Source organism: Coregonus clupeaformis, chromosome 24, assembly GCF_020615455.1.
Source record: "Coregonus clupeaformis isolate EN_2021a chromosome 24, ASM2061545v1, whole genome shotgun sequence".
Taxonomy (NCBI): domain Eukaryota; kingdom Metazoa; phylum Chordata; class Actinopteri; order Salmoniformes; family Salmonidae; genus Coregonus; species Coregonus clupeaformis.
In genome coordinates this window covers 46,719,976-46,747,888 of record NC_059215.1, presented here as the reverse complement: position 1 = coordinate 46,747,888, position 27,913 = coordinate 46,719,976, and the positions used below count along the sequence as shown (strand labels likewise).

Sequence of the window (27,913 nt, the reverse complement as noted above, 5' to 3'; positions counted from 1 at the left end):
CAGGTTCTGCAGCGACTGTTGGAGAACCGCCTGTTCGTGAAGGCCGAGAAGTGCGAGTTTCACGCCCACACGACATCCTTTCTCGGGTACATCATCTCCAGGGGAGAGATTAGGATGGACCAGGAGAAGGTTAGAGCGGTTCTGGAATGGGCCCAGCCCGGTACGAGATTGCAGCTCCAGAGATTTTTGGGGTTTGCGAATTTCTACCGCAGATTCATCCGGGATTACAGCCGTGTGGCCGCTCCATTAACTGCCTTGACTTCCAGTATCAGGACCTTCAAGTGGAATCCGGAGGCGGATCGTGCGTTTCTGGATTTGAAGAGGCGATTCACCAACGCACCGATTCTCTCTCAACCGGACACGGGCCGTCAGTTCTCGTTGAAGTGGACGCGTCTGATGTGGGAGTTGGCGCCATCCTGTCGCAGCGATGCTCCACGGACAGTAAACTCCATCCCTGCGCCTACTACTCTCGCGCCTTTCGCCTGCGGAGAGGAATTACGATGTGGGTAACCGGGAGCTTCTCGCGGTGAAACTTGCCTTGGAGGAGTGGCGCCACTGGTTGGAGGGCGGAGCAACCGTTTATTGTCTGGACTGACCACAAGAATCTTGCTTACGTGCAATCGGCTAAACGTCTCAACTCCCGTCCAGGCCAGGTGGGCGTTGTTTTTCGGACGATTCAAGTTTTCCCTGACGTTCCGACCTGGATCTAAGAACGGCAAGGCGGACGCCTTGTCCCGGATGTTCTCCAAGACGGAGGAGAGTGGGTCCAAGACCGAGACAATTCTCCCCGGAACTGCGTCGTGGGAGCAGTTATGTGGAAGATTGAGGAGGAGGTGCTGGCGGCCCTTCGGACTCAGCCCGGTCCCGATAACGGGTCCACCCGGTCGGTTGTTTGTGCCTGAGTCGGTTCGTCCTGCTGTCCTCAAATGGTCCCACGCCAGCAAGATGGCTTGTCGCCCTGGCGTGGCTCGGACAATGGCGTTTCTTCGCAGACGTTTTTGGTGGCCTGCCATGGCCGAGGATACTCGGGGGTTTGTTGCTGCCTGTCCAGTGTGTGCGCAGAATAAGAGTACCAATCGGCCCAGCTCTGGACTACTTCACCCCTTCCTATTCCCCGGCGACCATGGTCGCATCTGGCCCTGGACTTCGTCACTGGGTTGCCCGCTTCTGAGGGGAACACGGTGCGTTCTGACTATCGTGGACAGATTCAGCAAGTTCGCCCACTTTGTGCCAATTGCCAAGCTTCCCTCTGCCTCGGAGACGTCCGAGATCCTGATTAGGGAGGTTTTCAGGGTCCACGGTTTGCCCAGTGATATCGTTTCCGACCGTGGCCCTCAGTTTACCCCTCTGCTGTCTGGAAGTCCTTCTGTTTGGCCATTGGAGCTACAGTCAGTCTCACATCTGGGTTTCACCCCCAATCCAATGGTCAGGCGGAGAGAGCCAACCAGAAGATGGAATCCACGCTACGCTGTCTGGTCTCTTCCAACCCCACCTCCTGGGTCTCTCAGTTGCCTTGGGTTGAGTATGCCCACAATACTCTTCCTACATCTGCCACTGGGATGTCTCCCTTCCAGTGCCTGTATGGCTACCAACCTCCCCTGTTTCCTTCTCAGGAGAAGGAGCTCTCAGTGCCTTCTGTTCAGGCCCATATTCGTCGTTGCCACCGGACCTGGCATCGGGCCAGAAAGGCACTCCTTAGAGTTTCGGACCGGTATCAGCTCCAGGCGAATCGTCGCCGGATCCCGCTCCCACCTATACCATCGGAGATAGGGTTTGGTTGGCCACACGGGATCTTCCCGTTACGGACTGAGTCTAGGAAGTTGTTACCGAGTTCATTGGTCCGTTTGTGGTGGAGAGGGTGATTAATCCAGTGGCAGTTCGACTCAAACTACCGAGGACGCTCAGAGTCCATCCCACCTTTCATGTCTCCTGCCTCAAGCCTGTCTTCCTCAGTCCTCTGTTGCCTCCTCCGCCTCCTCCTCCTCCTCCTCGGATGATCGAGGTGGTCCTGCCTACACGGTGCGTCGCATCATGGATTCCAGACGGCGGGGCCGGGGTTTCCAGTATCTCGTGGACTGGGAGGGTATGGCCCTGAGGAGAGGAGTTGGATTCCGCGGCGACAGGTCCTAGATGCGGACCTCATCAGTGACTTCTACCGCCTCCATCCTGGCGCTCCGGGAGTCCGCCCGGTGGCGTTCGCGGAGGGGGTACTGTAACGATCCCGGCTGTCTGAGTCGGGTCCTGTCTGGTGACTAGTGTTACTGTTCGTAATCTCCAGTTTCCCGAGGGGTTCGGGAACGCTCCGGGGAGCGCTCTTGTTTTCCGCACCTGCATCCCATCAGCAATCTGCACACCTGGTCCTGATCATCACCCTTCTTAGGCTCTGGCCGAACATCCAGTTCCTGCCGGATCGGTTAGCCATGAACAGTAGGTTTTGTCAGAGTATCAGTCCTAGAGCGTCTAGCGTTAGTTTTGTTGTTTTGTACCTTGTTGGTTTATTATTTACTTACCTCCGTTTTTGTCCCATCTGCAGTCACTCGTCCGAACCTTCACCCCTACCTCTGCCTGATGGTCGGCGGCTGCCGAGCCATCACTGGATCAACAACTGCACCCTCAACAACTCATCCACGCCGCCCGCTCTGTCCCTGGATTATTCTGCACCTTTTTGAATCTGTAATAAACCCTCACCTTCGTTCAACTCTCCTTGTCCTGGTCTGCTTCTGGGTTCTGTCTGAGGGAACCGTGACATTATCAGCATTACTGTACTACTAACCCCATCATTCAACCCTGAGGGGAAGAGATGGAGTAATATAACAACATTATCAGCATTACTATACTACTAACCCCATCCTTCAACTCTGAGGGGCAGAGATAGAGTAATATAACAACATTATCAGTATTACTGCATTACTAATGTCCTCGTTCAACCCTGAGGGGAAGAGAATGATGAAACAGTGATAAAAGTTGATCACAGTTACAATGATGAGTTACTCTCGATCTACAAAATGAGGGAAAGACAAAATGCTATAACCACATGATAACAATTAAACCTTATCTCCAACCTTGACGGAAGATACATGTAAGGCCTATGCATCTCTCAACAGTACAACATGTATTTACGCTATCTACGCTGCTTCATTTGCACTATTCTTAAAAGCATGGATACAGTGGGGGGAAAAAGTATTTAGTCAGCCACCAATTGTGCAAGTTATCCACTTAAAAAGATGAGAGAGGCCTGTCATTTTCATCATAGGTACACGTCAACTATGACAGACAAATTGAGAAAAAAAATTCCAGAAAATCACATTGTAGGATTTTTTATGAATTTATTTGCAAATTATGGTGGAAAATAAGTATTTGGTCACCTACAAACAAGCAAAATGTCTGGCTCTCACAGACCTGTAACTTCTTCTTTAAGAGGCTCCTCTGTCCTCCACTCGTTACCTGTATTAATGGCACCTGTTTGAACTTGTTATCAGTATAAAAGACACCTGTCCACAACCTCAAACAGTCACACTCCAAACTCCACTATGGCCAAGACCAAAGAGCTGTCAAAGGACACCAGAAACAAAATTGTAGACCTGCACCAGGCTGGGAAGACTGAATCTGCAATAGGTAAGCAGCTTGGTTTGAAGAAATCAACTGTGGGAGCAATTATTAGGAAATGGAAGACATACAAGACCACTGATAATCTCCCTCGATCTGGGGCTCCACGCAAGATCTCACCCCGTGGGTTCAAAATGATCACAAGAACGGTGAGCAAAAATCCCAGAACCACACGGGGGGACCTAGAGAATGACCTGCAGAGAGCTGGGACCAAAGTAACAAAGCCTACCATCAGTAACACACTACGCCGCCAGGGACTCAAATCCTGCAGTGCCAGACGTGTCCCCCTGCTTAAGCCAGTACATCATATAAATGTCCAGGCCCGTCTGAAGTTTGCTAGAGTGCATTTGGATGATCCAGAATAGGATTGGGAGAATGTCATATGGTCAGATGAAACCAAAATTGAACTTTTTGGTAAAAACTCAACTCGTCGTGACAAAGAATGCTGAGTTGCATCCAAAGAACACCATACCTACTGTGAAGCATGGGGGTGGAAACATCATTCTTTGGGGCTGTTTTTCTGCAAAGGGACCAGGACGACTGATCCGTGTAAAGGAAAGAATGAATGGGGCCATGTATCGTGAGATTTTGAGTGAAAACCTCCTTCCATCAGCAAGGGTATTGAAGATGAAACGTGGCTGGGTCTTTCAGCATGACAATGATCCCAAACACACCGCCCGGGCAACGAAGGAGTGGCTTCGTAAGAAGCATTTCAAGGTCCTGGAGTGGCCTAGCCAGTCTCCAGATCTCAACCCCATAGAAAATCTTTGGAGGGAGTTGAAAGTCTGTGTTGCCCAGCGACAGCCCCAAAACATCACTGCTCTAGAGGAGATCTGCATGGAGGAATGGGCCAAAATACCAGCAACAGTGTGTGAAAACCTTGTGAAGACTTACAGAAAACGTTTGACCTGTGTCATTGCCAACAAAGGGTATATAACAAAGTATTTAGAAACTTTAGTTATTGACCAAATACTTATTTTCCACCATAATTTGCAAATACATTCATAAAAAATCCTACAATGTGATTTTCTGGATTTTTCCCCCTCATTTTGTCTGTCATAGTTGACGTGTACCTATGATGAAAATTACAGGCCTCTCTCATCTCTTTAAGTGGGAGAACTTGCACAATTGGTGGCTGACTAAATACTTTTTTTCCCCACTGTATATGAAACCAAGTTATCCAGTTAGTTTGCAACAATTAGCTTTCACCTATTCTGTGTTGTCAGAACAATGCAAATGAAGAAAAGTATACAAGAAAAGGAGGCCACTTCCCATTACTAGCTCCCAACTTCCTGTGTGCTTCCTCTAATATCTAACGAACTGTAAATCCTAATCATATGGTAATACCTTCAGGTTTCTGCCAAAGGTATTTAGGCCAAATCTAAACTGTTCCAGTGGAGTTTAGTTAAAAGACTGTTTCACTTCATTGATTTTGGGGGTTGGAGTTGAGAGCAGAGGCTTCTGAACTTGGAACTCTCTGATTACTTATTGTCTCCGTTGGCAAAATGTGAGATGACCCTAAACGACTGAGAGAATGATTAAATACCTTTTAGACTGCCATTTTAGTCTGCAGTCACTTAAAATGTATTGGTACTAATCTTTCCTACCAGGAAACACAACTGCCAGGCAATGTAATTGAAAAATAACTGACTGGATGATTTGATCTGCTTTGAATGGACATCAGCATACAAAGCAAGCACAACTAACCAATGACATCAATCTCATTGCTGTTACCATGAGAACCATGGTAACCACCCGGACACCGGCACAAGGGCTGTGCCCTCTTCAAACAACACACAGTACTATACTAACAGTCACATACTGGCCTTCAAATTCCACTCATTACTCAAGGTTAATCTTGTATCCCTTTCATAGACAGACCAAAATCCCACTAATTTACCATGCCTGCATTTTTATACTAGCTTTTTCGTATATCTGAAAGGGGTAGAGGGTAAAAATATGGAAAAAATAAAAGCCATCATTATTCCTGCATTTTCACAGACCCTGTAACCAAAATACAGGTACCAGGTCTGTGTGAATGATTCACTGCTTTTTTGCAGGTAAATTCATTAACACTTCTATTGTTTAACACCTCCCTAATTTGAACTGCGAACAGACCCCATGGTTTAACAACACCCCCCCAACCCTCCCAATTTGCCAGTTACGTCCTGATATGTGCATTCGGAAAGTATTCAGATCACTTGACTTTTTCCTAATTTTGTTCAGTCACAGCCTTATCCTAAAATTGATCTTTGTTAAACATTCCTCAATCTACACACAATTCCCCATAATGACAAAGCAAAAACTGGTTTTTAATTTTCTTTTGCAAATGTATTAAAAAATGGAAATATTACATTTACATAAGTATTCAGACCCTTTACTCAGTACTTTATTGAAGCACCTTTGGCAGCGATTACAGCCTCAAATCTTATTGGGTATGATGCTACAAGCTTGGCACACCTGTATTTAAGGAGTTTCTCCCATTCTTCTCTGCAGATCCTCTCAAACTCTGTCAGGTTGGATGGGGAGCGTCGCTGCACAGGTATTTTCAGGTCTTTCCAGAGATGTTAGATAGGGTTCAAGTCCAGGCTCTGGCTGGGCCACTCAAGGAGATTCAGATACTTGTCCCGAAGCCACTCCTGCGTTGTCTTAGCTGTGTGCTTAGGGTCCTTGTCCTGTTGGAAGGTGAACCTTCGCCCCAGTCTGAGGTCCTGAGCGTTCTGGAGCAGGTTTTCAATCAATGATCTCTCTGTACTTTGCTCTGTTCATCTTTCCCTCGATCCTGACTATTCTACCAGTCCCTGCCGCTGAAAAACATCCCCACAGCATGATGCTGCCACCACCATGCTTCACCGTAGGGATGGTGCCAGGTTTCCTCCAGACGTGACACTTGGCATTCAGGCCAAAGTGCTCAATCTTGGTTTCATCAGACCAGAGAATCTTGTTTATCATGGTCTGAGAGTCTTTAGGTGCCTTTTGGCAAACTCCACGCTGGCTGTCATGTGCCTTTTACTGAGGAGTGGCTTCCGTCTGGCCACTCTACCATAAAGGCCTGATTGGTGGAGTGCTGCAAAGATGGTTGTCCTTCTGGAAGGTTCTCCCATCTCCACACAGGAACTCTGGAACTCTTTCAGAGTGACCATCGGGTTCTTGGCCATCTCCCTGACAAAGTCCCTTCTCCCCCAATTGCTCAGTTTTGCCGGGCAGCCAACTTCTTCCATTTAAGAATGATGGAGGCCACTGTGTTTTTGGGGACCTTCAATGCTGCAGAAATGTTTTTCTACCTTTCCCCAGATCTGTGCCTCGACACAATCCTGTCTCGGAGCTCTACGGACAAATCCTTCGACCTCATGGCTTGGTTTTTGCGCTGACGTGCACTATCAACTGTAGGACCTTATATAGACAGGTGTGTGCCTTTCCAAATCATGTCCAATAAATTTAATTTACCACAGGTGGACTCTATTCAAGTTGTAGAAACATCTCAAGGATGATCAATGGAAACAGGATACACCTGAACTCAATTTCGAGTCTCATAGCAATGGGTCTGAATACCTATGTAAATAAGGTATCTTTTTTACATTTTATTATTAGCAAAAATGTCTAAAAACCTGTTTTCATTTTGACATTATGGGGTAGTGTGTAGATTGATGAGGATTTGTATTTATTTAATCCATTTTAGAATAAGGCTGTAACGTAACAAAATGTGGAGAAAGTCAAGGGGTCTGAATACTTTCCGAATGCACTGTATTTATAAGGTTTATACCTGCAAATAAGTGGTAAATAAGGGGCTGTTTGAAAGGGGGCCATATAAACATGGCCTTACAGTGAGGGAACAAAGTATTTGATCCCCTGCTGATTTTGTACGTTTGCCCACTGACAAAGACATGATCAGTCTATAATTTTAATGGTAGGTTTATTTGAACAGGGAGAGACAGAATAACAACAAAATATATCCAGAAAAATGCATGTCAAAAATGTTATAAATTGATTTGCATTTTAATGAGGGAAATAAGTATTTGACCCCCTCTCAATCAGAAAGATTTCTGGCTCCCAGGTGTCTTTTATACAGGTAACGAGCTGAGATTAGGAGCACACTCTTTAAAGGGAGTGCTCCAAATCTCAGTTTGTTATCTGTATAAAAGACACCTGTCCACAGAAGCAATCAATCAATCAGATTCCAAACTCTCCACCATGGCCAAGACCAAAGAGCGCTCCAAGGATGTCAGGGACAAGATTGTAGACCTACACCTGGAATGGGCTACAAGACCACCGCCAAGCAGCTTGGTGAGAAGGTGACAACAGTTGGTGCGATTATTCGCAAATGGAACAAACACAAAAGACATGTCAATCTCCATCGGCATGGGGCGCCATGCAAGATCTCACCTCGTGGAGTTGCAATGATCATGAGAACGGTAAGGAATCAGCCCAGAACTACACAGGAGGATCTTGTCAATGATCTCAAGGCAGCTGGGACCATAGTCACCAAGAAAACAATTGGTAACACACTACGCCGTGAAGGACTGAAATCCTGCAGCGCCCGCAAGGTCCCCCTGCTCAATAAAGCACATATACAGGCCCGTCTGAAGTTGCCAATGAACATCTGAATGATTCAGAGGAGAACTCAGTGATGTGGTCAGATGATACCAAAATCGAGCTCTTTGGCATCAACTCAACTCGCCGTGTTTGGAGGAGGAGGAATGCTGCCTATGACCCCAAGAACACCATCCCCACCGTCAAACATGGAGGTGGAAACATTATGCTTTGGGGGTGTTTTTCTGCTAAGGGGACAGGACAACTTCACCGCATCAAAGGGACGATGGACGGGGCCATCGCCTTCCCTCAGCCAGGGCATTGAAAATGGGTCGTGGATGGGTATTCCAGCATGACAATGACCCAAAACACATGGCCAAGGCAACAAAGGAGTTGCTCAAGAAGAAGCACATTAAGGTCCTGGAGTGGCCTAGCCAGTCTCCAGACCTTAATCCAATAAAAAATCTGTGGAGGGAGCTGAAGGTTTGAGTTGCCAAACGTCAGCCTCGAAACCTTAATGACTTGGAGAAGATCTGCAAAGAGGAGTGGAACAAAATCCCTCCTGAGATGTGTGCAAACCTGGTGGCCAACTACAAGAAACGTCTGACCTCTGTGATTGCCAACAAGGGTTTTGCCACCAAGTACTAAGTCATGTTTTGCAGAGGGGTCAAATACTTATTTCCCTCATTAAAATGCAAATCAATTGATAACATTTTTGACATGCGTTTTTCTGGATTTCTTTTGTTGTTATTCTGTCTCTCACTGTTCAAATAAACCTAACATTAAAATTATAGACTGATCATGTCTTTGTCAGTGGGCAAACGTACAAAATCAGCAGGGGATCAAATACTTTTTTCCCTCACTGTATATTTTAAGGTAAAATACCACATCTTCTGTCTGAAATGGGTATTGGCTTCTCAATCTCCCCAAACAACATTCCTTTTATACTCTGTAGCATGTACAGTATGTTCTCTGTACCGTGACATTATTCCACCACCCCCTCAGTTGTTCTTTTGCTTTTTGGGTTAATGGGTAATAGCATTGTAATGGGTGTTTTGAAGTGAATATGAGTTACATAAAATGCATTGTTTTATAGTCTGTATTATGATGGAAAACAAATGTATAAAACAGACAAAGTATTAGGCTATTTCATTCTCAAATCACAGGTCTCATATCATCCGATTGTCCATCTGTGTTTAAAGGTGAATAAATGTAACTAAATGTACACTGTTTATTCTAGCTATTGTATGTCGTGAGTGCAGCTGCAGGTTGTGCAACCAGGCAATTTATGTGCAAATTTATGAACAAACAGACAATAACTCTATAATAATCTCCTCTCCTCTCCTCTCCTCTCGTTGCCCACCTGTCGCTGACGTAGCCTCCGAGAACCTGTGTGAAGCAGTAGCCCCAGAAGAAGCTGCCCAGCACCATGCCTTGTTCCCTCTTGGTCCAGTTGAACTTCTCGGCCATGCTGACAGCACAGATGGGCATGGCCACGCGGGCACAGTACAGCAGACATGTCCCCAGCAGTAGCACCACCGTCCATACCCGGGCCAGGGGTCTGCGTAGCGGGTACAGGGAATGATTGTGTAGCAAAGACAATGGGGTGTGAGAGTGGGTGTGATATTCTCAGTAAAACCAACATATGTGTATTTATTTTGTTTAACTTAACCAACTAGGCATATTCACTTTACTTCAAACGTTTAAATTGTATCTGTGCTAAATTGTGTTAACTAGCTAGGTTAGGCCTACATCTCATGATATAAGTATTGGCTGAATCATTAGTTGACAAGACAAAGATAAGGCTATGATGGGATGCTAAGAAAATTCTATGAATGCCTGACTATCAGACTTCCTAGTAGCTTCGAAAGTCCCCAAAGCTGTGTGTGTGTACAGCTTAGTAAAAATAACCTGGAGACCACCAGCTACATTTCATATGGTTACATTATGGCTTCATTGTAGGCCTACACTTTGTATCCACTTTTAGAGTAGACTCAAAAGTATGAAACACAAAGCTACATTTGTGTGAGTCGAACTTTTTGTTTGCTTACGTCAAGGGAGAGAAAATGTTCTGAAAATTCCATTTGCCAATGCCAACTACTTTCAGTAACCTACAGAGGAGCTCGAATTATTTCTAATTTGCAACGTTATGGCATTTGCAAAATAAGGAACTAGCTAACACACCTCTCATATATTGTTCTGTTATTAAAAACATAACAAGAAAAGGTACGTAATTTCAATATCGTAGTTTTAGTCTTTGGGGAAAATGTGAGTTGGCTACTTAAAAAAATATTCTTTAACTCACCTCGGCCAGTTCGTATTCTGTTCACTCCAATTCTTCTGATGGCCTCCAGCGTCCCCGATTTTGTCTGGGGGGGTTTCTTTGAGGCAGACCAAATCTGGACTAGAGTTCTTTCCATGTTTTTGCAGAATTGCCATTCAACAAGAGATGTTAATGTTTGAGATTTGCTTTTCCTGCACGTCGCAGTCCAGTAGGCTATGGAATGAGTGAGGAAAGCCGACAAAAAGAAACGCTTGGTCGATGTTCGCGCCGACGTTTACCGCGTATCCATAATTGTATTGCCGTGTGATAAGGTGACGAGCACGGGAGAATAAGGCCAGGTCGCCACAGAGGGGATCTGTTTTTTTTCCCCTGGCTCTTGCCTATAGCTTGAGGAGCGATGATAATCCACGTGTCCGTTTTCTTTTCCAGACACGCAGTTCTTCCTGCCAACGGTATTTTACATCAGGAAGTAGGCTAAAGAAGTGACTCAGTCCCTATGAAAACCAGTTTGAATTTCGTCAGAAAGAAAATGCACTTTCTTTTTCCACCCGCGGTATCGCTGCCTAGTATCTCCAACCGATATAGGCGCTCGCGCTCCATAATGACTGTGCAATATTCTAGAAATTCTATGCTACATAACCTGGATGATAACTATGGAAGCCCGTTCCCGCCACCACCCCCCAAAAAATTCTGACTAGGAGTTATGAGATAGTAAGTAATAATTATGACATAGTAAGTAATAATTATGACATAGTAAGTAATAATTATGACATAACCTAGTAAATCATTATCATGAAATTGTAAATCATAATGAGATAGTAGGCCAAATCATGATTATGAGATAGTAAATCATGATTATGAAATAATATTGAGATAAGAAGTCATAATTATGAGATATTATACAACCATGGGGTGGGTCTAATCCTGAATGCTGATTGGTTAAAACTGCATTCCAGCCGGTGTCTATTCCACCAGTTATTTACTCTGTTCCATCTGACTGTGCAATCCACTGTCTCATCAGCCCAGCCAGGCAATTTATAAACTTGATCTCCCCTATAAAAAGCATCTAGACATTCTCACATTTCTTTTAGCCTAATATTTAGTTTTCAACAGCGGAGATTTGTATAAACCTTGCTCTCTATCTCTCCGACATTTGCAACATTGTTTCAATATTCAAATTCGATCTCCAGCTGTCCCATAATAATGTTGAACGTGTCGGGAGTCGGGATGAGACAGACAGGCAGCTTTTCTCAGCCGGTTGAAATCATGAATCAGCATTATTTTTATGGGTATATACAAAGAACTACCAATAGAAAACAGGTAAAACGAAACAAAGTGCAGCTAGTTTGCTGTCTTTCCAGCTTCAGTTTGAAGTGATTGTGTTAGCTATGTTGTTAGCTAGCTCCTCTGAACAACAGCGTCCTGACGAGAGAGCACATTTTCTACGCCAGGCAAATTCGCACATCATTTGCTCATTGTTATGGATGTATCCAAATAAATGTCACTAGAAAACAGCTTAAACAAACGCAAATGCAGCTACTTTGCTGTTATTCTGGCTGCGCTGTTTGACGTGACTGTAAGTTAGCCGTAGTTGGCTAGCTAGCAAGCAAGGGATAAGAACATTGCCAGCCACTATGGCAATGGAACATTTAGAATGAACGACTGGATCGCGCCCATAAATACAAAACAAAAAGACTGAACGACTGCCAACCGAACTGATATAACGAACGAATGACCAGCCGTCTTGGGTAGCAACCCTAGATTTGTGTTGAAACTATATCTTGTAGATGGATGAAATAGTATGAATAAATTAATCAAAATAACATTTTTATAAATGAAAATATGTAAATCATTACTTCAATATGTTGGTAACCCGTTGTATAAAAGTCATAATGCCCTCGAAGCCGGTGTTTGGAGGATATATTGGCACGGTTTGCCAGCCCTCGACAAACAACACCCGTGCCAACATATCCTCCAAACACTGGCTTCTCTGGCATTATCACTTAAGTAACTCATTATAATGAGATAGTAAGTCATTATTATGAGATAGTAAGTCTGGATCATGGACGTTGAATAGTTCTGCAGGTCGACCCCTTTTAAAGGGTCAATCTGGGATTCAAACAATAAAGCATCATCCCCACCACTTTACTTGGTAAACAGCTGAGGAATGGGGCAGGAGAAATGTAACCACTCAAATACATAGACACAGTGTGTATGTTTAGAATTAGATTATTTACAAACAATGGAGTAAAACAAGCATATATTTTGGGTTGATGGAGTAAGACCGCTGCTCATGAGGCATTTCTAAGTTACATTCTTCAAGAATCAATGGCTATATATGAATAATTTAAAAGTAAAAAAAATTGATGTACCATTCCCAGATTGCCCCTTTAATGGATTCAATTGAGTTAATGATTTACCATAAAACATCTATTAAACGCAGTCTCAAATAGCAGCCTCTCTCTTTTAATAGCAGAGCAACAGCACACATTTCAGCAAATAAACGCCTGTTTCAAATAAACACGGTCTAAATGAATCATTTACGAGGTTTACATGAACTTCCATTAATTGTTTACAAGGTTAATGTTTGATTTGTTATATTAAATAATTCAGTAATGATTTTAAAAAATGGCAATCATCCGTTTTTATCGCCAGTAAGAGAAACTGCTAGCCATTGGCTGCTAACAGCTGAGAAATCCTAGCTAACTAGCAACTACAAAAACATTCAAGAATTTCGGGAGTACAGACCCTAGAAATCGTCCGGTCGCCCTCTAGCGATAGCAGTAAGAACTGCCAAAAATGCACAGTCAAAGTGGAGAATAATTCTGTCAATAGAGGCATACTAAGACAAAAGAAACGTGACACTGTGTAAATGATAACACATTAGTGCAGGCAATGTAGACATTTATTAAAATGCTGGAAGTGAATGCTGGAATTAAACAGTTAACAATGCAAATGAGCAAAAGCTGTGTTCAGTGATTTAAGGAAATAAACGCCCGGAGCTATTAATTGAAGATTTACAGTAATTAATTAAATCTGATGTTAACCAGATGTCATCAAACAGGCACCAACTCACGTCAACAAAACTCTCCAATCCATTAATATGGAACAATATCACCACAAACTCTCTCTTGCTCTCTCACACACACAGTGTGATTGGCTATAGGATATACATAAGGTTATCCTTGAAAGTTGAGGCTGGCCTGATGCAAAGTGCACATTGGATTCATGTGATACAGATCGCCTAAACGTATCTCATAATAATGACTTACTATCACATGATGACTTCTCATAATTATGACTTACGTATCTCATAATAATGACTCATTATTATGACATACTAATTCATAACACATAGTCAGATATTTTTTGGGGGGGTGGCCAGAACAAGCTTCCATAAATACCTGATTGGATTGGACAGCAAAACTGAGCAGGGTCCATAGGAGAAAGAAAAAAAACTATATAGCCGGCTACTACAGAATGTTTGTCTATAATGGCCATATCATCCTAAATTTCGTAGGCCTACCACTTACGGGATGGATGCACTCCCCTGCCCTTGGCAAAAGCATGTCTGATGGTCCTCTGTTGCGATGTGGTTGGTGTTGTCATCCTTCATAGGACAGCCAGGGATGCTGCGGAACATCTTCACTGAGTTGGCTCCTCTGCCTAGGCTGGATGAGGTACCAAGCATAGGTAACGTTATAAAATAACCTGCAATCAGATGGGGGAAAAGAAGTGAGATTCCTGCACATGTTGGTGTCTAAAACGAATTTTCTTACTTGTTCCATCCTCTCATAAAGTAAGTTATCAGTTACTAGCATGTTGATGACAATAACACACACAATATCATCACACATCATTACATATTTTTTGTTGCAAATATAATTAACAACAACCTAGGCATATCAAGTGTTCCAAAAGAGTATTTTATTCCATACATGTAAATAATCTGGTTGCAAAACAGCCACCAAGAACTGAGTGGATGTCTCTGTATGTATTCACATTATTGTCTTGTTTGTTCAAGATAACACAGGATGAAAACTAAAGTTGTAATAAAACTCTGACAAAGATACAGGGCATTGGCAGCTTAGAAGCATTCACCATCAATACCCAGAAGCTTTGGCCCCTATCCTATAGCATTAATTAAACTGAAATGTGCATGTTTTTGTTCAGAAAAATAAAATAATTGGGACAGTGGACCACAGCAATGGGAACCAATTGTTCTACCCAACACCACACCTTCATTCATTTCTGTTCTAGGTTGACACATTATAGTCCCGAGAGCCTAATTTAGGCTTTAACACACCCTCCATATGCAAAGATTGCTAACTTTCCCTGCCAGTAGACAGAAAAAAATAGTGTAACTGTAAAATATGTAACCATCTATTGCAGACATGAAACAAAAGTCTATAATTTTACTTCATTAAAATACAAGGGTTTATATTTCAGATATTGAAGTTTCGACAGCAAGTCACTTTAAAATACAAACCATCCAGTTTGCACAGTCCATGTTATCAAAGTCTCACAAAAAGCAACCCACACAAAAAAAGAAAAAAAGTAGTATGAGTCAGTCTCTGTTGGAGTATAAATACATAGGATGGGAGTAGGTGAGTCCATTTAGTTTCCCACGGCACACATAGCCTGGTGTACGGTCACTTTGGGTCCTCGATCGTGCCCTTGCTGAGGTCTGTCATTTTGGGGTACTTGACTTTCTTTTGGTCAAGTTCGTTCTGAGCCCACAGGAGCAGTTTGAGGAGCTTGGCCAGTTTGGGCGTTGACTCTCTGTTCTCGTAGTCCAGCACAGACTGGTTCACTTCACTCCATACCTTCAGGAAGCACACAGTGGACAGGAAGAACATGAAATCAGCATAATGTAGTCAAAAGATCACATACTGATTTATTTTATTTTATATATATATATATATATATATATATATATATATAAAATAGTAGTAGAAACTTGCAATTACAGAGCAATATGTTATCTATTTCTAGATTATGATATGTGACATTAAAGCCTCACCTTCTGCCTCTGCATCGTGTTGAGGAGGTCTCCGAAGGGTGACTCCTCAGGGTTGTCGAAGGCCAGCAGGGCCAGGGTTCTCTCCATCTCTGTCAGACACTCTCTGCTCTCCTCACCCTGCTCTGCCAGCTGGGACTGAGCAAACTCTAGTGCTGCCTCAGTCTCCCTCAGACGGATCAGCTCAATCAGGTGCTGCTGCTGCAGAGGGGAAGAGCAGTATGAGGGGACGGTCAGAGGAGGAAGATGAGGAGAAGAAGATGGACAAAAAAAAGGATAGTGAGAGGAACAGATGGCATAGAATAAAGGGAACACTGCACATAAAATAAGACTGACAGAAGAATAAAGGGAGAGGCAATCTGCTTTTTACCTGTAGGTGAAAGTACAGGTAGCGGTTTGTGTCAAGCAGTTCTGGGTGCAGGCTATTGATGAGTGCAATGGCCTCCTGTATCTGTCCCTTCAGGATCATCTCCCGGATCTTTATCCTCTCGTCCAGAGAATCCAGGTCCACACTGGGCTCAATCCCAGACTCCATACGGAACTTCTCAGCTGCCTCCTTAAACCCCTCTGTTAATAACAAAGACATACAATTATCTGTTTAGAGAACCTTTTTTGTGTACCTGGTATTTCTTGGTATGCCTGTGTTTGTGTGTGTGCATGGTTTACTGTACCGGTCACCAGGTAGTTCACGGTATGTGTGTGTTTTACTGTACCTGTCACCAAGTAGTTCATGATGAGCCTGTTCATGTCAGCTCTCTGAATGTGGACATTGTTGAGCTTTTCCATCCACTCCTCTCTCGTTATCTCCTCTGGCTTTTCAGCATAACTCATCATGAATTGTCCTGCAAAAACATGTTTTTCCTGATGATCATTGCCATGTTCATTGTAATTTCGCTAATAAAACTAAAGGCTGAATGTTTAACGTTGCAGTTAGTGGGTGTGTCAGCTGTACTGTAACATTACAGTGCGTTATTTCGGTTAAACTTATCATAGCACATAGAAGCCAGGTTAAACTAGAATAACGGCCATGTTGTAAAATTGTTGTATGAGATTGCCATGGACATCATTTTAACGTCAATAACGTATTCGTAAATAAAGTTGGCGAGCTGAGTGAGTGTCATTTTGGTATAAGCCGGAAACATAATACTGCGGCCTTCGATGAAAACCACAACATTGAAGCCTGGCTGAAATTCGGCCACTATCAAGCAAAACAACGCCATCTATTTGCCCTCAATGAATTTGTATCAGACAGAAATGAGCACAGGGTCAGTTTAGGAACGCAAATATCTATTTGTACGAATCAACTGTGTTTTGGTAAAGGAAATATATTATTTTAAATACTGTACCTGATATTTCCTCCTACTCTTCAGCGTTAGCAATCAAGATAACACAGGAAAACTCGCGAGACTTCGTCATGAAGCCCATGAACGTGGGATTTCATTGATTCCCAAAAAATGATTGGTTACGGACTGCCATGACGCTTTGGTCATGTGATAAGAATTGTGCCTTTGCTGGTTTTTTTTTTTTCAGTATCCGGAAGCAGAAGCAATGGGTGAGTTCAAAATTCACATTAGAATACACATTTACTTCATTAATCTAACATGCAAAAACTGTCTGACAATAGTCACAATATCATATAATATTATCACACGATGCAGAGGTAATTGTTGTGTATTATAATATACGAAACCATAGTTGGCAGCACCTGCCACATGTAGCCAGCTGCCACATGTGGGAAAGAAATTGATTATATGAAAATGGATAGCTAGTGGGTTAGCGATATGTCAGCTTACCAAAGCTCTCTTTTAGTGTCCATGTAGGATACATGATTGTTGTAAGGTGTTCGTTTGGCTTCAGTCCTCTCCTCTTGACAGCTTCTTTCCCTCCACGCCTCTGTGATGCTGTGAGCACGCCAGATAATAATCATTCAGCCCTCGCAATCACAGACCTCTAGCTGTTCTAGCTACAGATTGTACGCCAGATATGTGATAACTATGTTTCCATTACTGGGCGTTACAGGTTAGCTTATACAAAATGCTCCCGAATTTATTTTCCAATCGTTTCGATCGTTCCGACCAGCAAAATAAAGTTCTGAACCGGTTCAAAACCCCCCCAAAAACCCATATTATATCATACCTTTCAGTTCCATTTTTAACCTGTGAAATCAACATTCTGTTTACATTTAGCTCATTAAATTACTCCACCAATCAGTGTGGAGCAGCTTGCTATAGACCGGGCAAGCTAGTTGTTTACATGCTTGATGGACAAACAAGTGTAGGGCGCAAGATGCGACTGAAATGTTGCTGGTGGGGAGAGAGAGGGACAAACGAGTGTAGTAACGGATATGGGCAATTATGATCTTGGTATTTATTTTGTAATTATCCATGATCGGAAACAAAGTTATTTTCAGGTGCCAGCAAGCATCTTTCTCATGTCAGTCAGTCAGTTTCTAAACCATACTGTCCTGCCTTTGAGTCAGTCATGTGCATTGTCTAAATGACTAGTTTCACTATCTGTAAAGAGAAGGGTGAGCTGTACGTTGATCCTACTGCTCTGATTGGATAGAGTGAAGCTGTTTCACCCGATCACTTTTCCTCGCATGTTTTCGGTAGATTGCTGCTGCTGCCTATTACTATGATAAATCACATGGCGAGGACGTTTGCTATTAAGCTATCAATGTGCATAATATCTAACAAGTGGGACAAGGGTAGGGAATGGTGTTTTTTTTTTTTTTACGCAAATGCGCATTCTGACTGAGTGACAGCAAACTTGGCTGCCAGCTGCAAATTGAGGACACAGACACCACTCCGCGTGGTGCTCCTAATCTGCAGATTTTTTTTGCAGTGAGAACGTGCAGGGAGGTATTTTGCCAACATCTATTCAGGCATATTAAAACACTTCTGTTTTTTCCGATCATGAGTATCATTCGATCCGACTGTTAACTGTCGATTTACAGATACGATTACGAATAAGAGTATGGCCATGTATGCACACCCCTAGTAGACATTGAGGAGGTTTGGCTTGAAGAGCTTAGCATCATGATATGACGTGCATTATGTGTTTAGGATATTAGTAGTAGGCCTATCATTCCTACTTCACTGTATTACATAATTATATACTAGGTAGTTGCCTATTGAGGAGTGGCTAATATGGGGGAACTTTGAACGTCCAAATGTTGGCTCAACGCCCTGGACCAGAGCTAATAACAAGCTTGTGTGTGCAGTGGCACCAGAATTCAAAACACCTCTTACCTTTTTGTTGTTAATAAATCGGATGTGAAATGTAATAACTAATTGTGTCATTAACTAGACTAGTGTAGTGTCTTAGAGTCTGTGATTGTGCTGACATTTGCAAATGGTGTAACAGATGAACTTTACTCTGCTTGCTGAAACATCTGGAAAGCATTACTAAATTCCTGGAAAAAAGGATATGGGAAGATATGTAGGAAAGCCAGGGATTGGGTATTAAAATCATGCCATACTATGTCATATAGGATATAAATACCATGTCTTGAACAAGGGGGAGATAGAATAGCGAATTACAGAATTGGCTCCTGCTGTTCTTCAGATATCTGCAGGTATCTGTAAATCTGACGCTGAAACTCTTTGTTATAATAAACCTTTATAAACAAAGTACAGTGTCGGCGGACTTCTTATCATCAAGGCATTATCAGCAAAGTTTGTTTTGGACACCACATTAATGGCGACGAGGTTGTTGTTTTTTGGGACGTGATACGTCTTTTCTCTGCATTCCATTCCTGGGCTACAAAGTGACTCCCGCTCAAGAAGCCGGCAGATAAGGTGAGCTTAATCACAAACATTGGGCGCTGGTCGTTTTTGTGAGTCCAGAGTGTGTGCGTTCAGATGTACCGTCAAATTACTTGTGCGTGCGTTTTGCTGGTTTTTGCTGTGTGATGGGAATTCCGTTCTATATTTTCTAAATTAGTTTGCGTTGAGAACAACGCAAAAAGTGGGGAGTGTCTATAGGGCACACCGATAGGGCACACATATATTTGGCTTTAATAAAAGTAAAGGAGTGTCCAGGAAAATTATGAAGAAATAAGGCCAGGAATAAAGAAAGTATACTTTTAGGACGCCGTTAATTTAAGGAAGCCCTTGAAAACAAGGCATCAATATGATGGGCCATAAATCTTATTATAGTTATTAGATTAACTCTCAAGTCAGTTCTGGGAACTGCAGGTTGTAGAAGATATATTCAATTGTATGTTACCGCTCAGAATCTATTTGACGAAGTATTTGTCTGAAGTAATCCTCTCTTTTGAATGTCTACAACCTGAAGGTAGCAGAAATTTAGGATGGAATATAAAGGAAAATAGGAACGGCGGTAAGCATGCTTTGTATAAACGGATCCTGTGTGTACGAGAAAACGGAGCCTGTGTGTGTGTGTGTGTGTGTGAAACAGAGAGAGTGAGTGGCTGCGTGTCTGAACAGGTCTCTGATGAGTTCCAGCTGTGTGTCGACTCATGTTAAAATAAGATCTATGTTAGAGATTTATACATATATATATGTTTTGGTTGAGAACAGGGATTTTTGTTTTCATAAGAAGTTAACATTTTACATTTTACATTTTAGTCATTTAGCAGACGCTCTTATCCAGAGCGACTTACAGGAGCAATTAGGGTTAAGTGCCTTGCTCAAGGGCACATTTACGTCATTTAGCAGACGCTCTTATCCAGAGCGACTACAAATTGGTGCATTCACCCTATAGCCAGTGGGATAACCACTTTACAATTATACTTTTATTTTTTTGTGGGGGGGGAGTAGAAGGAATACTTTATCCTATCCCAGGTGTTCCTTAAAGAGGTGGGGTTTCAAATGTCTCCGGAAGGTGGTGAGTGACTCCGCTGTCCTGGCGTCGTGAGGGAGCTTGTTCCACCATTGGGGTGCCAGAGCAGCGAACAGCTTTGACTGGGCTGAGCGGGAACTATGCTTCCGCAGAGGAAGGGGAGCCAGCAGGCCAGAGGTGGATGAACGCAATGCCCTCGCCTGGGTGTAGGGACTGATCAGAGCCTGAAGGTACGGAGGTGCCGTTCCCCTCACTGCTCCATAGGCAAGCACCATGGTCTTGTAACGGATGCGAGCTTCAACTGGAAGCCAGTGGAGTGTGTGGAGGAGGGGGGTGACGTGAGAGAACTTGGGAAGGTTGAACACCAGACGGGCTGCAGCATTCTGGATGAGTTGTAGGGGTTTAATGGCACAGGCAGGGAGCCCAGCCAACAGCGAGTTGCAGTAATCCAGACGGGAGATGACAAGTGCCTGGATTAGGACCTGTGCCGCTTCCTGTGTAAGGCAGGGTCGTACTCTCCGAATGTTGTAGAGCATGAACCTGCAGGATCGGGTCACCGCCTTGATGTTGGCGGAGAACGACAGGGTGTTGTCCAGGGTCACGCCAAGGCTCTTCGCACTCTGGGAGGAGGACACAACGGAGTTGTCAACCGTGATGGCGAGATCATGGAACGGGCAGTCCCTTCCCCGGGAGGAAGAGCAGCTCCGTCTTGCCAGGGTTCAGCTTGAGGTGGTGATCCGTCATCCATACTGATATGTCGGCCAGACATGCAGAGATGCGATTCGCCACCTGGTTATCAGAAGGGGGAAAGGAGAAGATTAGTTGTGTATCGTCAGCGTAGCAATGATAGGAGAGGCCATGTGAGGATATGACAGAGCCAAGTGACTTGGTGTATAGGGAGAAAAGGAGAGGGCCTAGAACTGAGCCCTGGGGGACACCAGTGGTGAGAGCATGTGGTGCGGAGACAGCTTCTCGCCACGCCACTTGGTAGGAGCGACCGGTCAGGTAGGACGCAATCCAGGAGTGAGCCGCGCCGGAGATGCCCAGCTCGGAGAGGGTGGAGAGGAGGATCTGATGGTTCACTGTATCAAAGGCAGCAGACAGGTCTAGAAGGACAAGAGCAGAGGAGAGAGAGTTAGCTTTAGCAGTGCGGAGAGCCTCCGTGACACAGAGAAGAGCAGTCTCAGTTGAATGACCAGTCCTGAAACCTGACTGGTTTGGATCAAGAAAGTCATTCTGAGAGAGATAGCAAGAGAGTTGGCTAAAGACGGCACGCTCAATAGTTTTGGAAAGAAAATAAAGAAGGGATAATGGTCTGTAGTTGTTGACATCAGTGGGATCGAGTGTTGGTTTTTTGAGAAGGGGTGCAACTCTCGCTCTCTTGAAGACGGAAGGGACATGGCCAGCGGTCAAGGATGAGTTGATCAGCGAGGTGAGGTAGGGGAGAAGGTCACCGGAGATGGTCTGGAGAAGAGAGGAGGGGATGGGGTCAAGCGGGCAGGTTGTTGGGCAGCCTGCAGTCACTAGTCGCAAGATTTTATCTGGAGAGAGAGGGGAGAAAGAAGTCAAAGCATAGGGTAGGGCAGTGTGAGCAGGACCAGCAGTGTCATTAGACTTAACAAACGAGGATCGGATGTCGTCAACCTTCTTTTCAAAGTGGTTGACAAAGTCATCCACAGAGAGGGAGGGGGGGAGGATTCAGCAGTGAGGAGAATGTGGCAAAGAGCTTCCTAGGGTTAGAGGCAGATGCTTGGAATTTAGAGTGGTAGAAAGTGGCCTTAGCAGCAGAAACAGATGAAGAAAATGTAGAGAGGAGGGAGTGAAAAGATGCCAGGTCGGCAGGGAGTTTAGTTTTCTTCCATTTCCGCTCAGCTGCCCGGAGCTCTGTTCTGTGAGCTCGCAATGAGTCATCAAGCCACAGAGCTGGAGGGGAGGACCGAGCCGGCCGGGAGGATAGGGGACACAGGGAGTCAAAGGATGCAGAAAGGGAGGAGAGGAGGGTTGAGGAGGCAGAATCAGGAGATTGAAGGGAGAAGGATTGAGCAGAGGGAAGAGATGATAGGATGGAAGAGGAGAGAGTAGTGGGAGAGAGAGAGCGAAGGTTGCGGCGGCGCGTTACCATCTGTGTAGGGGCAGAGTGAGTAGTGTTGGAGGAGAGCGAGAGAGAAAAGGATACAAAGTAGTGGTCGGAGACATGGAGGGAGTTGCAGTGAGATTAGTAGAAGAGCAACATCTAGTAAAGATGAAGTCAAGCGTATTGCCTGCCTTGTGAGTGGGGGGGGTGGTGAGAGGGTGAGGTCAAAAGAGGAGAGGAGTGGAAAGAAGGAGGCAGAGAGAAATGAGTCAAATGTAGACGTGGGGAGGTTGAAATCCCCCAAGACTGTGAAGGGTGAGCCATCCTCAGGAAAGGAACTTATCAAGGCGTCAAGCTCATTGATGAACTCTCCAAGGGAACCTGGAGGGCGATAGATGACAAGGATATTAAGCTTAAATGGGCTAGTGACTGTGACAGCGTGGAATTCAAATGAGGAGATAGACAGATGGGTTAGGGGAAAAATTGAGAATGACCACTTGGGAGAGATGAGGATTCCTGTGCCACCACCCCTCTGACCAGATGCTCTCGGGGTATGCGAGAACACATGGTCAGACGAGGAGAGAGCAGTAGGAGTAGCAGTGTTTTCAGTGGTAATCCATGTTTCCGTCAGTGCCAGGAAGTCGAGGGACTGGAGGGTGGCATAGGCTGGGATGAAGTCAGCCTTGTTGGCGGCAGAACGGCAGTTCCAGAGGCTGCCTGAGACCTGGAACTCCAGGTGTGTGGTGCGTGCAGGGACCACCAGGTTAGGGAGGCAGCAGCCACACGGTGTGAGGCGTTTGTGTAGCCTGTGCGGAGAGGAGAGAACAGGGATAGGCAGAGGCATAGTTGACAGGCTGCAGCAGATGGCTACAATAATGCAGAGGAGATCGGGATGAAATGAACTAAACATCAGGGAAAGGAGAGAGCAGGCCTCCCTCACCAAAAAAAAATATATATATAACTCTCCCAACTTCCACCTCAGAAACTATAATTGTTTCACTGAACCACCCGAGTAAAACTCTCCCAACTTCCACTTTAGAAATTAGAATTGTTGTAAACTACAGCAGACTGTTATCAGTAGCTGTAATTAAGTACAGCAGCTACCAACCACCTAACGTTAATGCCTCGGATGAGGTTTGAAAAACAGCTGAATGGTAGCAGCTAGCTGGCTCAATCACAGGTACTCTTAAGCATGAAATAACATTGGAAACAATTAACCATAGTTGCAAAAAGTTACCAGTAGCTACCCGCTAGCTAGCTTGCTTTGTTGGTCCAAGTAGTGGGTAGGCTAGCCTCGTGCTTTGCCGGAGTCCGCCGAATACAGTCCTTACCTACAATAATTACCTACAATAACCTTCAATAACTACCTGAGTAAGCTACCTATAATACCAAACTACAATACCTACCTACAATCTAAATACATGGTTTAAGCTTAACTCAACACCATATAAGAAGCCAAGCTTACCTTTCATAACGCAGCAACGATTAAACGTTGGGTAGCTAGCACAAAGATATTGTATTTAGCTACCACAGCCTGCTGGTAGTGTTGGCTGGCTAGCAATGGCTACTGTGTTGACTTTGTTTGAAAAACGACGTCGCTGCGAACGAATGTAGCTGGCTAAAAGGATATTGTTTTTAGTTGCAACCGTTGCTAATAGCAACTCGCCAGCTAATCCAGGAGGTGAGTTAGCTAGCTAGCTTCGTGCTACATCCGGCACCGCCGAATACAAAAGTAACCTACAATAACTACACAACAGCTACCCACAACAGCCCACGATGCCTACCTATACTACTTAATAATATACAGCCCACGATGCCTACCTATAGTACCTAACTACAATCTAAATACATAGTTTAAGCCTTACTCGACAAAGCCCAAGCTATGTATAAAGCCAAACTGGCAGACTGCAATCAGTAGCCGAAATTAAGTACAGCAGCTACCAACCACCTAACGTTAATGATAATGAGGTTAGAAAAACAGCTGAAGGTGGCAGCTAGCTGGCTCAATTACAGGTACTCTTAAGCGTGAAATAACATTGGAAACAGCTAACCACAGTTGCTAAAAGTTACCGGTAGCTACCCGCTAGCTAGCTAGCTTTGTTGGTCCAAGTAGTGGGTAGGCTAGCCTCGTGCTTCGCCGGAGTCCGCCGAATACAGTCCTTACCTACAATAATTACCTACAATAACCTTCAATAACTACCTGAGTAAACTACCTATAATACCTAACTACAATACCTACCTACAATCTAAATACATGGTTTAAGCTTTACTCAACACCATATAAGAAGCCAAGCTTACCTCCTGCTAGAGAAAACACAACCTCTCCCGTCAGCATCCCAGTTCTCTGGCTCAGGCTGGCAGACAGACAGTAAAACACGGAGGCAGGCTGGCAGACAGACAGTAAAACACGGAGGCAGGCTGGCAGACAGACAGTAAAACACGGAGGCAGGCTGGCAGACAGACAGTAAAACACAGAGGCAGGCTGGCAGACAGACAATAAACACACCGTAGCAGCCATCTAGAAAGAAGTTAAGTTAAGCCCCTAGAATGAAGTTAAGGTTAAAAATCTTATGAGTCTCTGTGAGAACGTTAATAATTCTTAACTATATAAACTATGAGCCCCCTGGAAGGACAATAAGTTTAAAAATCTTATGAGTCTCTATAAAAAGAGAACGTTTACTAACTAATCATGAGCCTACAGGGAGGACTTTTTTTTAAGAGTGTATAGAGATGGTCCTCTGTAGGTACTCTGTAGCTCAGCTGGTAGAGCACGGCGCTTGTAACGCCAAGGTAGTGGGTTCGATCCCCGGGACCACACATACACAAAAATGTATGCACGCATGACTGTAAGTCGCTTTGGATAAAAGCGTCTGCTAAATGGCATATTATAATATTATTATTATAATGTTTTGTAATTGATAACAACATAACTATAAATCTGCAGATTAGGATAAGTGAAGATAACAAACTTGGAAGTAGGATTTGTGTTCTATGTTCTATGTGTTCCGTGTTCGTTTGTGAGCTCTGTTAAGTGTTATTGTTTGTCTATGGGAGGAGAGAACGGAGCGACAGCGGGTCTGTCTACTCTGTTGTTTAGCTGGGAGAGGGCTTTCTTTTTAGGAGAAGTTCCTTTCACTCTGAAATCACATTGGTGACTGAACTGCGCATGCGTAGGATTTTATGAGTTTAGAGTTACGTACAACAGATGTGCCACTCCCCTGCACTGAACTGCTGGGAGAGGCAGTCTCAGAGCAGACAAAAAAAGGGAGGGGGAATCTTGCACACAAGTGGAATGTTCTGTTGAATTAACTGTTGCTTGACTGTGAAACTGTTTGGTTGATAATCGGTTGAGTTGGTGAATGAGAGATATATTGACGGATTAAAAATAATAATAATAAAATAAATAAATAAAATAAAATGTTATTGAGCTATTTATAATATTCCTGAGTTAAGCTGTTTGCTTATTTCTTAGCGTGAATGTGAAAAAATAAACTAAATTCTTGTTTGTTCTTTTGTCTTTCTGTCATATGAGAGACGAGAAGGAGGAGACAGAGAGAGAGGGAGAGAGGAGGTGCTGACCAGTACATCAGCGACAACAACCCAGTCCAATCAAGGCCAGTACTGTTCTTATCCACAAAACCTACTTTCCCTTACAGGATATAATTGATACATTGTGTATACATAGAATATTTCATGTTGTGACCATTTCGCAGGAACTTGGCAACAGACTGATGAATTGATGTAATTGATAATTGCACATTACAGTTTTTGTGAATGATTTGTTTTGATTAGAAGTTGTGTTGGAAATCCAGCATTGACATTATTCGGTAAAATTAAGGTAATTGGGTGATTAATAAGTAATTGGTTTGTGAGTGCTGTAGTGTTGCAGGATTACAGGTCTTTTATTTTTGGATTGCTCTGAAGTTGACTACTTTCCTTTACTTTTCCTGATCGGATGTGGTAAGACTGCCACTAATCAATAATTTGGTAAAATAAAATTCATAAAATAAATTGATGTATTGATTGATTAGTTGATTGATTGGATTGATTGATTGATTGTTTGATTGATTTAATTAATTAATTTATTGATTTGATTAATTCGTTGATTAATTGATTGATTAATTATTTTTAATTAATTAAAAAAAATAAAAAAATAAAAATATGAGGGAAACACATAACAGAGTCGTTACAATGGGGGAAAAGGACATCAAAACTACAAAAGCAATTACTCCTCTTGATGTAGTACAGAATAGTAATCCTCTAGTTAATGGTATAGCAAAATTATCTGAAAAATGGAATAAACGTTGGCCTGACATTGAACAACCATGGCCAGTGGAAGGGACTCTTAACCCAGACGTCATCAAGATAATGCAAGTGCTTGTATCCACGTATAAGGCAGATCAAAAGAAGGGGAAGAAAGGACATCTACGTAAAGAAAAGAGACAAAGAGAGCTGGGTGTTCTTAAGCTGTTTGAAAATGAAGGACAAAAACTGATAAAAGATACAAAAGATAAGAGAGACAGAGGTACAGAGAAAATGGCAAAAGAGGTGAAGGTGACAGAAAAACTAATGGCAGAAGTCAATACACCTTTCTCACATATGGATTCAGCAAAAACACCCCCACCTTATGAGAAAGAAGCCAAGTTTAAGGACGTATATCCTCCGCTTCCAGTGATCATTCAGGAGGGTGACTATTGCATCAGAGATGAAGATGAACGAATAATAGAGAGAGGACAATCAGAAACGACCATAAAAATGAATCCAAACTCCAAAAGCAGGAAGAAAACGAGATGTCTGGAAACTAAGGGTAGAGTGAGGTTCAGGAGGATGGAACTTTATGATGATGATGATGACGATGATGATGATCAGAGTGATTCAGAAGAGATCATGGGTGGATATGACCCTGTCATCAGACAGAGGTTGGCCAGAGCGGAAAGAAGGGGTGATGGAAGTTGGAAGAAGAAGAATACAAGTGATTCGAGTTCTGATGAAAATGAAGATGGAGACAACGATGAAGATTTGGAGATTAAAGGTGCTTCATATTCAAGAGGATTTTATCCTACAATGACTAGCACAGAAGAAATAGAAAGAGATATAGACCGATGCGTCTCATGCCTGGATAAAGTGACTAGTTTAGAAGAAGTAAAAAAACTGGAGGAACAACTCCAGAAGCTGAAGATAAAGAAAAAGAAGCTGCTGAGAAAAGAATCCCAAGAATCTGAGAAGAAATATACATTGAGGCCAAGGAAAGAGGGCACTAGTAAGAAAATTATGCTGGTAATCATTCGAGGACAAAACCTAGAATATAAGCCTTTGCAGAATACCGATATGTCAGATATACTTGAGAAGCTGCCTACTCTTCAAGATGGAGCATATCCTTGGATTTCAAAGTTGGAAGAAATTACGGTGGGAACACAGTCTGCCATAGGAGACATTAAGAGACTTTTGGCTAATCTCCTTGGGATTCCAGGCATGGAAGACATTTTTCAGAGAGCTGGACTTCATAGATATGTGGGGACTGCAGTGAATGACCCTGAATTGTTGGCTGCAAGTAGAAATCGGCTGTGGAGAGCACTGAGAGATACGTTTCCAA

General features: G+C 43.5%; 2 protein-coding genes and 1 long non-coding RNA gene across 3 annotated transcripts; 1 reads left to right on the top strand and 2 right to left on the bottom strand.

The window, feature by feature from the left end:
• Positions 1-2,777: 2,777 nt before the first annotated feature.
• Positions 2,778-11,065, bottom strand: LOC123481817 (solute carrier family 17 member 9-like). The gene is made up of 3 exons (XM_045206923.1): positions 10,442-11,065; positions 9,500-9,697; positions 2,778-2,787 (listed from the first exon to the last, which is right to left on the bottom strand). The coding sequence occupies exons 1-3, from the start codon at positions 10,573-10,575 to the stop codon at positions 2,778-2,780; spliced, it is 342 nt and encodes a 113-aa protein (XP_045062858.1). The 5' UTR covers positions 10,576-11,065.
• A 3,262-nt stretch (positions 11,066-14,327) lies between these two features.
• On the bottom strand, positions 14,328-16,854 carry LOC121538613 (glucose-induced degradation protein 8-B homolog). Its single transcript, XM_041846787.1, has 5 exons — positions 16,787-16,854; positions 16,154-16,282; positions 15,811-16,007; positions 15,444-15,641; positions 14,328-15,246 (listed from the first exon to the last, which is right to left on the bottom strand). The coding sequence occupies exons 2-5, from the start codon at positions 16,272-16,274 to the stop codon at positions 15,073-15,075; spliced, it is 690 nt and encodes a 229-aa protein (XP_041702721.1). The 5' UTR covers positions 16,275-16,282; positions 16,787-16,854; the 3' UTR covers positions 14,328-15,072.
• Positions 16,855-17,006: 152 nt separating this feature from the next.
• LOC121538612 lies at positions 17,007-25,936 on the top strand. Its single transcript, XR_006657395.1, has 2 exons — positions 17,007-19,240; positions 25,853-25,936. It is a non-coding gene; the product is annotated as an uncharacterized LOC121538612 (long non-coding RNA).
• The last annotated feature ends 1,977 nt before the right edge of the window (positions 25,937-27,913 follow it).

What these genes read in the sequence shown, in the direction of transcription:
- LOC123481817 (XM_045206923.1), bottom strand. Translation starts at nt 10,575, where the DNA reads ATGGCAATTCTGCAAAAACATGGAAAGAACTCTAGTCCAGATTTGGTC. An exon ending in CAGAATACGAACTGGCCGAG is followed by an intron (nt 9,698 to 10,441) that starts GTGAGTTAAAGA and finishes CCCGCTACGCAG; the next exon opens with ACCCCTGGCCCGGGTATGGA.
- LOC121538613 (XM_041846787.1), bottom strand. Translation starts at nt 16,274, where the DNA reads ATGATGAGTTATGCTGAAAAGCCAGAGGAGATAACGAGAGAGGAGTGG. An exon ending in CATGAACTACTTGGTGACAG is followed by an intron (nt 16,008 to 16,153) that starts GTACAGTAAAAC and finishes TGTTATTAACAG; the next exon opens with AGGGGTTTAAGGAGGCAGCT. An exon ending in ACACGATGCAGAGGCAGAAG is followed by an intron (nt 15,247 to 15,443) that starts GTGAGGCTTTAA and finishes TGCTTCCTGAAG; the next exon opens with GTATGGAGTGAAGTGAACCA.